The sequence below is a fragment of the Taurulus bubalis genome (genome assembly GCF_910589615.1).
Source record: "Taurulus bubalis genome assembly, chromosome: 20".
Classification (NCBI taxonomy): domain Eukaryota; kingdom Metazoa; phylum Chordata; class Actinopteri; order Perciformes; family Cottidae; genus Taurulus; species Taurulus bubalis.
In genome coordinates, this window is record NC_136608.1 from 11480238 (window position 1) to 11496595 (window position 16358).

The 16358-nt window shown below is 42.4% G+C and overlaps 1 protein-coding gene across 1 annotated transcript in view; it reads left to right on the forward strand.

Moving 5' to 3' along the window:
- Window positions 1-16358, forward strand: part of iqsec3a (IQ motif and Sec7 domain ArfGEF 3a) — a gene marked incomplete at both ends in the record, with an annotated part of 80499 nt that overhangs the window by 35018 nt on the left and 29123 nt on the right. Inside the window, 2 exons of the mRNA XM_079236457.1 lie at window positions 5937-6618; window positions 13796-15084. Coding sequence (XP_079092583.1) covers window positions 5937-6618; window positions 13796-15084 — 1971 coding nt within the window. The remainder of the gene's footprint in view (window positions 1-5936; window positions 6619-13795; window positions 15085-16358) is intronic.

The following is a 16358-nucleotide window of genomic DNA, read 5'->3' on the forward strand; positions in this document are numbered from 1 at the left end:
TCGTCTGTTTATATAATGAAACCCAGATAGATGAAGTTTATATTATATTTACAGTCTTTACTATCTCTAAAGCAGGGGTGTCAAACTCATTTTAGTTAAGGGGCCACACACTGCCCAATTTGATCTCAAGTGGGCCAGACCTGTAAAATCATAGCATAATAACGCACACATAACGACAATATTTCTCTATGTTTAAATCATTGGTGGAGGTTTTTGGATGATAAACCCTATTTTAAGGTCTTTCTACAATAAACTAGAAGCATAAAGACCAAAAATTCAGTGAAATGTCCAACAACGTTATCCTCCATTTGCAGCTTGTACTTTCTCCCTGAATTTCGTCACAACGCCTGTGTTTCTCCCGATCATTGATGGTGCACCATCTGGAGGCACACTGACAGCACCCGGTCCAGCGCTTCAACGAGAGCGCTAACAATGTTATTTGGCTGTAGTGGTGTCTGTCATGGGTATCAACTCAAGGAACTCCTCTGGGAATTTTAGAATGGATTTTTAGAATTCTAAAATTCCATTCTAGAATTCTAACATTCCATTCTAGAATTCTACTCTAGAATTCTATTCTAAAATGAACGTGATTAAGACATGAGACTGAGAATCTAAAGCATTCTAGAATTGATTGGAGCACTGACATTACTAGAGATATTGCTCAACTGGCCGTATTCATTCGTGGTGTTGATGAGATTTTGGCGGTCCCCGACGAGTTCCTTGAGTTGATCGTCTCAAGTGGAGAGTCCATTGAATTCTAGAATGGAATTTTAGAATTCTAGAGTGGCTCAATGGTTAGCATGTCCATCTAACAATCAGAGGATTGGTGGTTTGACCCCCGGCTCGGGCAGTTTTTTTTTTCTTTTCTTTTTTTTTCTGCAATTTTAACAATTATCCCGGGCCAGACTGGAGCCCCTGGCGGGCCGGATCCAGCCCGCGGGCCGTATGTTTGACACCCTTGCTCTAAAGGGTCTGTCCTCTTGTATCATGCTGTCAAAATGGGTCGAGGGTATACAAAGCATTGAACTCTGGGTCAAGCTGAAAAGATGGTAGATCCTACAATTCCCATAATGCAGCTTGCTGTTTTTCCTTTAACCCACCCCGTATAAACGACCATCTCTCTGGCTGACCGGTAAACCAATTTTATTATGTATTTTTTGTACATCAATATTATTTGGTGAAATCAGGCTTTCATTCCTTCATTTCCGGAGTCAGAGCTTTCTCTCTGTACCTCTGTCACCCTCATTCTCATCTCCTCATTATTCATATCCACACAGCCATACCCAGTGTTGAGGAAATGGATAAGAGTAGTCAGATAACACTATCGTTTGGATGACTGATGTAAAGCGTTAGTTTGCAATTAAAGTAATCAGCTATTTAGTTACAATTTAAAATAAGCAATCCATCACAAGAGCATTACAGTGACATGCAACGTGTGCCTGGGGCATGAGCAAAGAACTCTACTTCCAAATTGAAGAAGCACCTGCGTTCACACAGCTCCACAACACTGGTTGGTGGCACGCATCAAGGAAGAGAACGATGCCGGTGCTGCAGCGCCGAAACAAGCTGTCATTCGGAGGGAAATTAACAAGCTTGTAGCTGGCAACGTGGTGGTGAGAATATCAACTGTAGAGAATCCATCTCTCCTTAAGATTATTAATAAAAACACCTGTGATCCGTAACATGGAGGGAATAGTGCCTGACAGGAAGAAAAAATGTGCTCGCTACATAGATATGATAAAGAGCTGTAACTCAGATATTTGCTCCCTGTAAAGGGGAATAATGCAGCATTTTAACATTTAATCATACTTTGAACATAAAATTCCCTCAGTTGATATTCTCTGTTGTGCATGTGGCACTACACTGTTTTTACTTCTTGCAGAAACTTTGATGAACTTCAAAATCACTTTGGTGATGTATTCAGCCCATTTGCTCCATACATTACCCTCTGCATTCATCAGAGGAAAGAAATATGCTTGTTGATGTAGAATATTCTGCTCTCCAGTCCTTGTGTTCTGATGAACTAATTTATTCTCTATGAGCAGTAGGATAATACATATACCCCTGTGATAATATACATAAAAACTAGTATACATAGAAACTAGAAAGCATAACAGTAAGCAGCTTCTTCAGGGATTTCATTTGCTATGACTTCTGCTGATATGTTTTATTCTCACATGATGTCCTCTTCAGCGACTCTTTGGCTGCAGTTCACCAGAGGAAAGAGACCTTTGAACCCCACTAGTCCCACGACACGATATCTCATCTCTGCTGCTGTACACCTCGACAATGATGATGCGGCAAAAGCTGCACGATCAAGGTTAATGAAAGTCGAAGCAGTCCATAGCGACAGGGGACATTATCAAGAAACACGGTGGTCTTCCGGTCAGAAGTCATCGCCCTTACAGTGCAACATATGCTGAGTGGCTGTAGTCAGCACTGGGTCTCTATCAATACTTTGTCGTTATTGTCATAAACTTTGGAGGACGTGTTGATTTAATGCAATTAAAGCTGCAGCTTGATCAGCTATATTTGTAAAATGCTGCTGAAAAAAAAAACTGAAAACTTAATAATGTGATAAGATATCAATCACTGGGATCATTTGAATTCTTGCACATTGTTCGGATCATACTTTTACATACAATTGAGTAAGCCGGCTTGTTAGCGATCATGGCAGAGAGAGCGGAAGACATAAGCGAGCACTGTAATTATATTCTGGACGGAATGCATTGAGGCTCATCCGGCTTCACTACTGATGTAAAGATGAGAGGAGAGAGAGAGAGGCAGCATCCAGGGCTTGTCTCCGCCTCGTCAGTCACGTTGACACCTGGAACCGCTCAATCTCCTTACCTGGAGGAGGACAGAGTGGCAGTGTGTGTGTGTGTGTGTGTGTGTGTGTGTGTGTGTGTGTGTGTGTGTGTGTGTGTGTGTGTGTGTGTGTGTGTGTAAAAGGGACGGTTGGACAGAGAGGATGGCAGGGAGCCTGACGAAATGGATGAAAGAGGATGAGAAAAGTTGATATGCAGAGAGGGAGTGTGAATGACAGACTTAGAGGTTGGAGGAAATGGAAGGCGACGTTGGAGTTGGTGACAATGACGATATGCTTTACATAAATACACACGCATGTATTATGTTATCAGTCATTTAATATGGAGAGTTTTTTTTACTGTGTCCCCTCACAAATAATCCCCTTGAAAACCTTATCCAAAGTGCATGTAATTTAAAAAAAAATCCAGCCGCACATTGGTTGTCACAATATCGCCCACCAGAACAAGAGCGCCCGCAAAATGCAAATAGGAACATTTTGATTTACAACAATGAGCGGAAGCATTGTTAGCAGAGACGGTAGGTAGGCAACAGAACGACTCTCCTCCTAAAAGGAGTCCTCGCTTTTTTTCAGGCAGATCTATTTTTTGCACGAGTAAAAAGTTCACCTGGAAGCTGAGTGTTGGAGCAGCAGACTTTATATCTCTATTCATTATTCATTACTCGTACATGCTCTATTTTAGAAGTTGTAGACCCAGCTATATCCCCGCTAAAGATACTTTCTCCTCGAGCTTATGTGCTGCCATGTGTGATGAAGATGAGAAGTGAGCCTCCTGTGCAGGAAGAGGAAGCAGACGGGATTTTGCTGCACACAAATCTGTTTGAGTTATGTTTCAGATTTAAGGTTGTGTGCACACAAAACGGAGAGCAAATTTTTGCCGTAAATACACACATATAATAATAGGCGGGTATGTAGAGGTTACATGGTCTCACCTGTCAACTATTTTTCTGGGAATACACAGATTTCTGTTTAGTAACTTTGTAATTTCTCTGCTGCCTCCACCCCCTTCTGGAGAGACTCATGCCAATGTTGTACTGCAGCACTCTGCATATGGCAGCCCGAGTGTCCTGATTTTGTGCTTCCTGACTCCAGTCTTATCACTTTATCCAATAGGAGAGAAAAAAAAGTCTGCTCTTAATCTCGGTAATAACACGCCTAGCTGTTATCACACTGTCAACTAGTGGGTAAACATTCATCCAATTTAAGAGGATACTTCAGGAAAATCTGCTGATGCTTAAGATGTTACATATAAAACATCTCTGCAACTGAAAATTCTGAAGCAGATTTGATTTATTATCCGGATGTTGATTTATATGTGCATATGTTATGCTGGCAGCATGGCTACAGTCATGGCAATGTTCAATTTGAATGATCTCAACAACGATTCGATGGATTGCCATGATATTTTGTACAAACATTCACGATGCCCAGAGGATTCATTCTAATACATTTGGTGATCCTCTGACATTGTATCTAGCACCACCAGCAGGGGAAAAGCTTTAATTTATCTAATTCAATATCTCAACATTCATGCTTTCCAGATGGTGAACGTTTGTTGTTTTCAGGTGAAATGTCTCAAAAACTACTGGATGACTTGTTATAAACTTTTGTAGAAACATTCAGGATTACATAGAATGACTTCAAGGATCACGTAACCTTTCACCTACAGAAGTGCCATCATCAGGTCAACATTTTAATCCTAGAAAAACGAATGACATTCCAATTAGCCTCAGCTGTTTTTTTTTTAAGTGCTAATTATCAAATGTTGTAATGCTAACAGACTAAAGAGTTGTCATATTGAAGATACACTGTGTGACTCCAGCTTACAAGACTTTATACCAATTAATATCTTATGTAATTTTACAAAAAAAATGAGGTATGAGGCATTTTCATGTTTTGGTGTCCTTGCTATTGATACGCCTTTTTTCACAGCAGCCATTTTGACATGTCATTGCAGAGTAAACACAGGTGTAATTGATCAAATTACATGTAGCTGTAGTATTTAGTGTGTCACAGCCAATCCAGTGAGCCAGCATGCACAATAGCAGGGCCCTGACCCACCTACATGCAACCGGGCCATAATTACACCTGTGTTTAACTTTCAATGTCATGTCACAATGGCTGCTGTTATACAAGCCTATTATGGATGTGTCTTTTGGTTGACAGATCATTTTGCTCCAATGTGTCCCTGATAATAACACCAGCATGACAGAAACGCCTCTACCTCAGAGTTAAACCTATGTTCAATGCTTGTGTGACATCATCCACATAGAAACAACATTACAGCAAGTCAGAAACCGATAGCAGTGATAACACATTTAAGGCAACCATGAAACAGAAAGACAGAGACCAAGAGAAAGTAAGCATATATGTTTTATACTAAACCTGCAACACAGAACAAAAGAGGTTTCTGGAAGAGAAAAGAGGGTCTTAAAAACAGATTACACCCAAACACAGCAACACAAATTCCCACTTCCTCGTGTGTTACGTTATTGTTTAATTACACCACGAAAAGCCACCTCCCACACGAACAATTATACGTGCAACAATTCAAACATGTAGTCCAAAAGGTGTAGAGACATTTTGTAATAGCTGCATGACTGTCCCCCGTGTGTGTGTGTGTGTGTGTGTGTGTGTGTGTGTCTGTGTGTCTGTGTGTGTCTGTGTGTGTGTGTGTGTGTGTGTGTGTGTGTGTGTGTGTGTGTGTGTGTGTGTGTGTGTCTGTGTGTGTGTGTCACTTTCGGCTGTGAGCTTTCTTGTTTTTTCACATTTTCTCTTCTGAAGATTTTGCTGAAATAAATGGCTCTTGATTCTTTTTCCTTTTTTTTTTTGTACCCTGTGGTTGTGTCAGCTGTTCTGTGCTGTACATTTCTACTTCATTGTTTCATTGTCTGTCAGTGTCTAGACGGACAAGAGAAGCAGACAGAACAGAGCAGGTAGACAGACAGAAGACCTGGCCCTGCACACAATTGGTAGCAGAGTGAGAGAGATCATGCAAAAAAAAAAGGGTCAACTTCTTACCACTAACCCAGGCAGCCTGGAGAAGAGGTCAGAGCTCACCACGGATGCAGCAGCAACCTCACTCTGCGTTTTCTCCTCCTTTCTGCAGCGATGACCTTTCTCCAGACTCGTCTATTGGGGAGGAAGGGAAGGGAGGAGAGGGGGAGCTGCAGAGTGAGGTCGAGTCACAACCACAACCTCACCCCGAGCAACAGCAGCAAGAGACTCAGCCACACATTCGCCCTCCAGAGCCTCAGTGTGAGCCCCAACCACAGACTCAGCCTCAGCCCCCGCCCGAAACCAATCCTCAGCCGGAACCCGAACCCAAATCCCAACCTGCACCGGAGCCCGAGTACGAGTACGAGCCTGAGTACGAGCCCGAGCCTCAGCCTCAGCCTCAGCTTCAACCTCAGCCACAGCTTCAACCTCAGCCACAGCCTCAGCCCCAAGTCGAGGCTCCGAGCGAGGAGGCGGCAGAGGACGCCCCTGAAGCTCCTTCACCTTGCGGAGAGGAGCAGGTGGTGGTGGAGCAAGAGAAGGAAACGCTGGAAGAAGTTGTGGAGGCAAAGAGAAAGCAAGAGGGAGATGAGGCACAGGCCCAATGGCGCGAGAGCGAAGCAGCACAGGAAGAGGAGGAGGAGGAGGAAGGGGGAGGAGCAAAAGGAGGTGGGGCGGGGAGGAGAGCCAGCCTGCACCACACGGCGTCGCCCTTGAGGGTGCAGCGCAACGGGGCCGGCTCACACTCCACCACCTCCGACTATGAGCTCTCGCTTGACCTCAAAAATAAGCAGGTAGGGTTGTGTTGGGGATGGGGGAGGGTTGGTGTGGCAGGTACAGTAACTTGGCTTGTGTGTATTGTACGTCTTGTGGTCTGACATGTTTGTGATATTCCTGTTTGAAGAGGAAACTTGTGTTTTGGGAAAGAAGCTGGTGTTTGATGAGATTTAGATTTTGTTTTCGTTGTTTGCCGCATTGATCCCTATTGGCACTTTCCAAACTGTGTCAACTAATGATGAGCTTCCTTTTCTTCATTTTCATGAACCGTCATTGTCATGTCATCATTTCATCATCGTCCTCACATGGTTTTGTCTCTCACCAAATGTGGATGTCTTCTCAAAGTACCATAGAAGTTATACGACAATATATTTACTGCTGTGTTGTAATTTACTGGAAGTAGAGCAACTCATGTATATTAAGTTCTATACACTGTATTTCTTTGCAAACGGTCCTTACGCACACGTACACATCAGGGTAAAATAAAGACAATGTGCAAACAAATTGCGTTTGTATCTGCATGAATGGAAAACGTTTTTGTTTGTCTTTTCTCTGCTGCTTTATGAGATCCTCTGGATGATGAAAAGCCCCCATTTCCATGAAGAATAAATAAATAAAAGCATGTGACCGTTATCTGTTCTCATCTTGTTGCAGCCAGTGAAACTGATTGTGTCTGAAACCGATATGTCTATGAACTGTGACTGTATTTAAACATGCATTTCCATGTTCTCATGTTTGTGTTCTTATCATGCTGTTCATCAGGGGCTTGGCAATCATGACATAATCATCTCCATTTCAAGAACCATCAAACATTCGCCATTCGTTTCCATTATCATCCATCCAACCAACATTCTCCAGTCCATGGATCTTCAACCAGGTAAGGCAGCAGAGTTGTGGGGCAAACTTGTGGGTCTCTGGTCCTGATCAGTTTTCTGCAACTCAGATCATCATTGAGATTAAGAATAATATTAGAGCTTAATCATTTTTCATAATCATTTAATATTTTAAAGGGGCACTCCATCGATTTTGCACATGAAGTTCAGTTTTCTCGTCCCAAGCCTGAGAAAGCAGTTGTATAATGTCCATGTGGCTCTTAAAGAAAGCGTTTCAAAGTTGGAAGATATGATGTCATCAAGATTGTCTTGGTCTGGACTTGACACGTATCATTTTTAACAGGCTGTTTGCATTACGAAGAAAAGTGTGGTTTAAAGACGTAGGCATTTAGGAGGCAGCATGGGTTCAATGAAATGCAGTTATGTTGCATTATGGGAAATGAATGCTCCACTGTTTTTGAAGCTTGAAGGAAGACAAGTCAATATATTTCCACCTCTGCTCTTTGACAAATCTTTTTTTAATCTGTCTTGTGTGCAAGACAGATGTATGGAAGTCATTTTCCAGCAGAAAAGCCAAGGTTTTACAGATTCCAGCTTCTCGATTGTATGGATTGGCAGCTTTCCTCTGTTTTAAAACATTTCAATTGATCATTTTTGGATTATGTACTGTTGGTTAGGATCTCAAGAAAACGACCTGAGCTCTGGGAATTCTTTAAATCAACAATGGAGATTTCTCTTAGTTGCAGGCCTAAATATAACAATTGCACATCTTGCATGTTTTTTGCCAGGTTTTACAATGTTAATTAAGGCAGAAAGGTTGCAGAAGCATCTGCTATTGACTTCCATTACTAGCACTGTAAGTGCGGCGTGCCTTACTCAACCTCAAGCGACGATCAACAACCCAGAACGATTGGTAAACATAGTCGCCCTGGTTTCAAGTGTTTCTCAGCCTTAGGGCACCAGACTGTGAAGATACATCACAATCCAAATGCTTCAGACTGATAGTGTCAGAGGTGACCTCTGACACTATCAGTCTGAAGCATTATGGTTGATATTTGCTAAAATACACCGCCCAAGCGACCAATGAAACAAATTCATTTAAATGGGATGGTTGATTTTTTTCACTCTCTATCAGCTCCATTTTCATTCGGTCCTTTCCTCACTCATCGCTTACCTTTTCAATACTACCTCTTTTTTTTACCCTCAGCTCCTCCTCACCTATGTTTTCTTCCATTTTCAATCCTTTAATCTCACATCTCTCCCACTATCTCGCTGTCAACAGCGCTGGAGATACGCGATCAGCCAGATTGATCTTCTGTCTGTACAGTTGGGGGTGCAGGAGCTTGATGCATGTGCAGATCAATGTCAGAGTAATTGGATCTGCGGGGCGATACCTTGATTGCAGGGGTGGAACCTCATGATAAAGTCTCTAGTTCAACTTGTGTGTGTGGTTTGGTTATGGTTTACAGAAGAAAAGGTGACAACTCTAAACTGGGCCAGTTAAGATTATATAGTGTATATTTTTATAGCTGCATGATGAGGATGAAAATCAAGTTGGAGGTAGGCGTGCTTGTTAATACCTGGCAAAGCTCAAACACTGCTAAAATTATACAAGTCCATAAATCCACCAGCTCAATGCTTGTTAGTCTTAACTAAACACTAAATCAAATATTGACAAAACAAGATGTGATCTTACAATACAATTATCTTTACAATAATCTTTCTTTTGTGTTTCTCTGACTATCTGCATTGTCATTTGCTCTGAGTCTATTAAAAGTCTTCAGCCAGAGCCTAAGGAGCGCTACACTTTTCCCTCTTTGTTTAGCACGGACCAATTTACTCCAAAGTTGTTCATCAAACGGAGAGGTTTTGGTAAAGAAAGGGATACAGGTTCAATCTTTGCCGACTACAAAGCCTTTTATTTTCCGGGAAGATGAAGTCACCGGTGATTAAACCTGACTTGAAACGACTGATCCTGCTCTGTAATTGCTGCTAATCATGAATCAAAAGACATTTATCTCCATAAAGTGAAACACTCAATGGTGCAAAGTTTAATTTGATGGCACACATCATGCCACTTAACTGCACAAGTGACACAAAGACAAGACAAAACAATCGATATGTCTAGCAACTTGTCCTGAAACTGCTGATGTAAAAAGGCATGGATTGGCAAATATGATGACATTGTCCAATAGGTTGCTGCTGTAACATTTCACGTTCTTTCACCACACTAATGAGACTGCAGTTTTTTCTTCGTCAGATTTAGTCATTCAGTAACCACCGACCTTTTTCACGAACTGACTTTGGTCAAGGATGTCTGAGCTTAACTGATCACCATCTTCTGATGACATCCAGTCTTTTATTGTCATCCTCATCTTGTAATACAGTCAGCATTAGTTGTGTCCCAGTTTTTCTGTTATATAATCATCTCATTAATCATGCAGATGTTTCTGTGCTGTAAGGCCGTGTGCATGAGGGCTAATAATCGCGGCTTTGCATTTCGCCCCATATTTCTGCAGCATGTGAGATCTGATAATCTGCTGTTTAACTTACGCAAATTTACAGAAGAGACTAAAAGATGATGGCTAAAAAAGGAAATGCAGTGCATTGTTCCCTCTGGACAGCCAGCCATGTAGTCATGTTCCTGTGGCATTGATTTTTTTATTTTAAAGGAATAGTGTGACATTTTGGGAGCTACACAAATGAGCTCTCTTACTGAGCGTTAGATGAGGAGAGAGATACCACTCTTCTCATCTAACTCCATGTATAAAAAGCAAATAAGAACATTTCTAAAAATGTTGATAAACTCCTTTCAATTGGGAGTAATTAGATGCTTTTGGGCAAAGAGACAAACAAACAAACTTTTTTGCAAGCTAGTATTGTACATAATTAGTAATTAGTATTCTACATGACATGTAATCTCAAAATGCTAAAAAAAAAAAGAGGGAGGGAAAGACATTTTAGCGCTTGACTAAATCTGCTCCTTGAAATCATTAAAAAAACATTCTGTTTATTGTACTTTTGGTCGACCTTTTGTTTTGAGACACATTTTCCTTTAAAGCACAAACATTTCTAGACTAAAAAAAAAACTAAACTAAACTAAAAGCCTCTGGGTATTAATATTTAATACATAGACAGAAAAAGACCCATTTTTCGAGCCACGATATCCACCATCACTATCTGATGATATCTGAAGATCTGCCTCTGCACCTCGCATTTGAGCTCACATTTCTATTTCACTGTGACCATTAACTCAAATATCTATACTTCTATTAAAGCCCCCTTTTTGTGGATGTGTAGCATATTTGACATCACAAATTTTAAAGATCTTCTCCTTTGAATGTCCTTGATTTTAAATATTTCCACCCGCCATCGCCTTTATTTATCCTTTATTGGAGAGTTACACATTTTACTGACAGGAGTATCTTGCCATTTCTAAGTATCTGCACACTGCAGTGTTGTACCACTTTACACTGGTTTGTCTTCCACCTTTTCCCCCTCGTTCAAAAGGGGAACATGAGGTCAGCGTGCTGCTGATCTGCCCGTCACAATCGATTTAGACCTTGGTGGAACAGAGCAGTGCCATCACTGTGCTCTCTCCGGAATAATCTCTCTCCATCAGCGCTTAGTGAAGTGATCACAGGTAGAACTGACAGTCGGCTAATGGGGGGTGGGGATTCAGCAGTGCCACTCTTGCCATCTTATCACCTCTTTCCATATCTTCTTACCTTTCCATCAATGCACTTGTTTTCTTGTTTCTTTAGTGCTCTGATCATCCATCATTTTGTTGTTTCTGCACAGTGGTCAAGTGGCAGCGAGGGATGTGCATGCACATTTTTATGCCATGATTATTGTGGCCATAACTATCAGTCTGTAACAACAAAAGAATCATCAAACAGAAGCCCCACCTCTACTCCAGCATCCACCTGTAGGCTTTGAGTCGAGCTCTGTATGTAGAAGTGTATCTATCACATTAAAAACAATGTATAGTGTGAGAGGCTGATCACCCAAATCTGCTGGTGCCCTTAGCTTTACGGAGATTAAATAAGAGACACAGTTAGTGACTAGCCGGCCAACACAGTGAAGCATTTAGCAGCTAAAGTGTCAAATATTTCCCCTAGGAGTTGGTAGAGACCAAATACCGAGCTAAAAGAGATTTAATATTGGATGCATTTGTGTAAGTTAATAGTATTTGTATTAATAGAAAATGGTGAAGCATTCTGATGGTACAATTAAGTTAAACCAGAAGCATACAGCACATTTATAGTCCCAACTCAATCTTAGAATGGCGTGAAATCATGTCTACTGTCTTCTTCCTCTCATCTATCATGTCCCAGCTCGCCCTGGTGGCTGTAATCTGAGTGGCAAAGTGTATCAGATACACACTCTGAAAGAAAGAAAGCAACGCGGCCCAAATGCTTTATTCATCGTCCCCTAACCTGCTTACGCAGAAGGCAAAACAAACAAGCCCGCCTGCCACATTTAATCAAACGCAGCCACACTGACGGCCCTTTCTCACTACCAAGGGCACCTCTGCAGTGGAACTCTTTGCAGAATTTGTTTTGATGAGGGACACCTTTCTGAGTAATGAGATCATATTACCTTTGTGCCTGTCCTTTAAAAAAAAAAAAAGGTTTATTTTGGAGCGCATTCCCTGCGATAAGGCTAACCTTGTCATTTCGAGAGTGCACAGAGCACATTCACACAACAATCCTGATTAGAAAGAGATGAATATTCAGGCTGAGTTGACAGCGAATGAGAAGTCGCCATCAGCAGATACAGTAGAGCTCCGAACCAGCGTCCTATTCAGAAACCACCTTAATATTCTCCGTACGTCTCAGTTTGCTCGCGGAGGCTCTGCAGTGAAATGTAAATGGAATAGATAAAATGGATTTTCAGTGTCATTCCACTTTTCTAAAGAGCTTTGTATGTGATTCCGTTCCTCCAGTGACAACGTCAGAGGCTGCATCTTGAACTAACCACTTATCACAAATTGCAAACCCTCGAGGCATTACAGCCTATCAGGAGGTGGTTGGGTGACTTTGTCCGGTACTAGCAAAAGGAGATTAGCAGCTCAAAGTTACATGATCCTTCGTGGACACCGTAACAGTTCATTCAATTGCTTTTGAATTTACACGAGGGATATTTTACTTGGGCCACGATAATCCTCATGTACACAAGGAACTAGCTCATGAAGAAAACACTGAAGGAGGGAACAGCAAGGATTTCCATTTCCCAGAATGAAATGCGATTTTTAACGTGCGCCATCTATGCAGCATTGATCACACTTTATTCACATTTTTCATATTTTTTTAAATGACGGAAGGTGACACTGCTTTTCTTTCAAAGCTGAATCCTCCTCCACACTCGTGCCCTTGATACCGTTCGGACAGAAACAGAATTATATTCATTGATTTAGTCTGAATGAAAAGGATTTTAGAGTGACTGGAGAAGATAAGAGCACTTTCTGGGCACTTCCAAAGATACCCACACCCTGATTGTTCTGGGAAACTCAAAGAGGTTTCATCTGGTGTTTGAGCTGCTGCTGGATAAGAAGGGCTATATTACATCTCTATCTATTTCCCACAGCATTTGAGCAATTTTTCACAGGCAAGATTAATGGTTTGTTCAGTTTCAGACAATTTGAAGCTACGCGGAGGACCTCTCTATGGAATTCTCACAGATTATGAGTTTTATTTGCCGAGGAAAGGAACAGTTTGACCAAATGCCACGAGTCAGCTTTTATGTGCTCTCTTTCTAATAGTGACTCTGACCAAACTGTATGTGGGTTCAGTACACACATCCCACGGCCTGCTTGAAGAAATAATTACTGAACCATGTGAGGATATTTAATGTTTTAATTTTGCCTGCTTCTTCCTAAAATTGGACTTTACAACCCTTTTCATCTGCTGGGATTTTCATTTATTTCAATTTTTTTCCTCCACAGTTATCCCATTCCTCACTCTGCCTTTTTTTCACACTGACATTCAACTCATATGCCATATTCATCTCCCATGCACCACAGTGACAGGCAGGAGAATGACGCCATTTTTTTTTTTTTAACGGTAGTGACCTTTGCATCAATGTAACCATCCGTGATAAAGGGGATTATGGGAGTCCTTGCTCATGTTTTGATGTTTTGACTTGCCAATCTGTGTCTATCTTGTGGTTGTTCTGCAATTTCTAATCAGTATACAGTCTTAATTGTCACGTATTATTGACAGTTATGACTGTCCTAATAATTGCAGATTGCCCTTCCAAGTGATAGGCTGTAATCTGCTTCTTGTAAATTAAAAAATACAAAGGAAATTCCACTAATTCCTCACTTTCCTTTTCTATCCTTCTTTCTTCTCTTCTTTAGATCGAAATGTTAGAGCACAAATACGGTGGCCACCTCATCTCCCGCCGTGCTGCCTGCAAGATCCAGACTGCCTTCCGCCAGTACCAGCTCAGCAAGAACTTTGAGAAGATCCGCAACTCGCTGCTGGAGAGTCGTCTGCCTCGACGCATCTCCCTGCGCAAGGTCCGCGTGCAAAACACAGAGGGTTTCTCTGCTGAACGGGCCCTGGCAGAAGGCTACAACTTGACAGGCATCCCATTGGTGCGCTCGCCATCTCTGCCTGCCACAGTTGGTGGCAGCCTGACCGACCTGGAAGACTCATTCACCGAACAGGTCCAGTCACTGGCCAAGTCCATAGACGATGCACTCAGCAACTGGAGCCTGAAGACCATGTGCTCACTGCAAGAAGGCGGCACCTATCAGTTCGGTCCCGACTCCTTCAGTGCTGCAGCTGCTGCAGCAGGAGGAGGAGGAGGAGGAGGAGGAGGTGGTAGTGGAGGAGAAGGATGTGTCGAGGGAGAGTCAACGCTTCATAAAGGCCCACTGGACCCAAGTGACCTGTCGAGAAGTGCAAGCAAGCTGATGATGGCGTTCCGGGATGTGACGGTGCAGTTCGACAACCAGAACTTCCGTGTTTCATCCTCAGTCATGGAATCATCCACCGTCACCGTCGGCAGCAGCGTCCAACAAGAAGGAGCCCCCGCGACTGTCACATCAACTTCCACAACAACAAACTCCTCCCCGGTCTTCATTCCTCCTGGCCTCTCGCAAGAACCCCCTCCTCCCTCTGCAGAGCTCCCAGCCGAACCCATAGATCCGCCACCGCCCCCACAAGAGCCCCCGCCGCACTTAGAATCAGACTTTGAGGAAGGCGAGCAGGATGTTGAGTTCCCTGCGCCTCCACCGAGTGAAGAAGAGCTGGGGGAGTATGAGCAGCCTCCCCTAACACCTCTGGATAAGATGGCTGCTCCTCAAAGCCCAGAGGACATTGTGGTGGTGGTGCCACCGCACACAGGGCCCTTTTACGCCCGTCCACCGCTGCTGGTGAGCTCGCCCATGGCGGAGCCCCTGGAGGTCAAGAGGTGCAGCTCAGAGACAGCCGATAACAGCTCAGAGCAGATGAGCAGCAGCAGCACCTCCACAGAGGCACGCTCCACATCTGAAGCCTCGTCCAAGGAGGCGCTGCAGGCCATGATCCTCAGCCTGCCACGCTATCACTGTGAGAACCCCGCCAGCTGTAAATCACCCACGCTGTCCACTGACGTCATGCGAAAACGCCTCTACCGCATCGGCCTCAATCTCTTCAATGTGTGAGTAGCCACTGCATTTTTTTCTTCTTATCATTATTTTGTGTTTAGATGATTCTGATTACATTCTTAATCCGGCTACGGTTTAATGGTATCACCACTGAATCATTGCAATCTGGTTAGCAGTGATTTACTGCCCTGATCGAAAAGAGATTTAGACGTGACAGACATCTGGACATGTATTTATTTTAAAAGACTGGAGTGAGATACTCCTTGCTGCCTTGTTTAAAACAAATGGAAAGTAGGCCAGAGTAGGATTTTAAAATGATCTTTTCACACACACATGATCAGATGATGAAGCCAATCTGGACATTTGATGGCGTTGGTGAATAATTTAGGAGTATTCGTACCAGCTAAACGCTCTAAAGACAAGTGCAGGCATTGTCAGCTAATCAGGGTCTGGTTATGTGACTGCTCCTCTTGTGAGGTCTCCAATTTAAATTAAAATGTGCTTATACAGAGGGGCTAAATGGAAATATATTCTGATTACTATTGGAAAGATTGAAATAAAAATGACAGCATATATTGAAAGAGATAGAATACTGTTCGGTGAGATAAATGAAACAGTCTGTAGCTCCACCCCTCCTCTCATCATATCTGAAGTGTGATGGCCCTCTGGACTCAAAAGAGCAAAGAAAAGCGCTCAGATTACACAGATCCTCATTGTGCTGATGAACAAACAGAATGAAGCCCACGTCCCAAGCTGGATCTGAGGTGTCTTCTTTCTTCTCAGAAAGACAAATCAAAACTAGGATGAATAATTACGACACAGCGCTGTGTGGCAATTGATTTGTAAGAGGACAGGAATGAAATGAAGGACACAGACATGCCCAGACATGGTGTAAATTAGAGTTGGATATGCCCCACACAACCCAGGGATATTATTGCTATGCCTGTCAAGCTTTTTGTTCAAACACAGCACAGAATGCAGAGGACAAGGATAACAGTGGCAGATTTACCACTCAAGTTCATTTGTGACGTTTGAAACAATTGGTTGTTCATTTCAGATGAAGGTAGAAAAAAGATCTGCTGTAGCTACTTAAGCTAACAATGGTTCCATTGGTTAATTCTTTAATGTTTTTTTTTATGTCTTCAAAAGAGGTCTTAAATATGTATGGCATATTGTCCTTGTATTGCGGTGAAGATCATTATTTAGTTCTAACACTATATTTATTAATAATTAGCTTCTTAGCTTACATTCTAGTTTGTATTTTTAAGCAGGATGTTTAAATGTTACAAGCAAAAAAGCTTTTAGTTTCAATTGAAGACTAACCGAT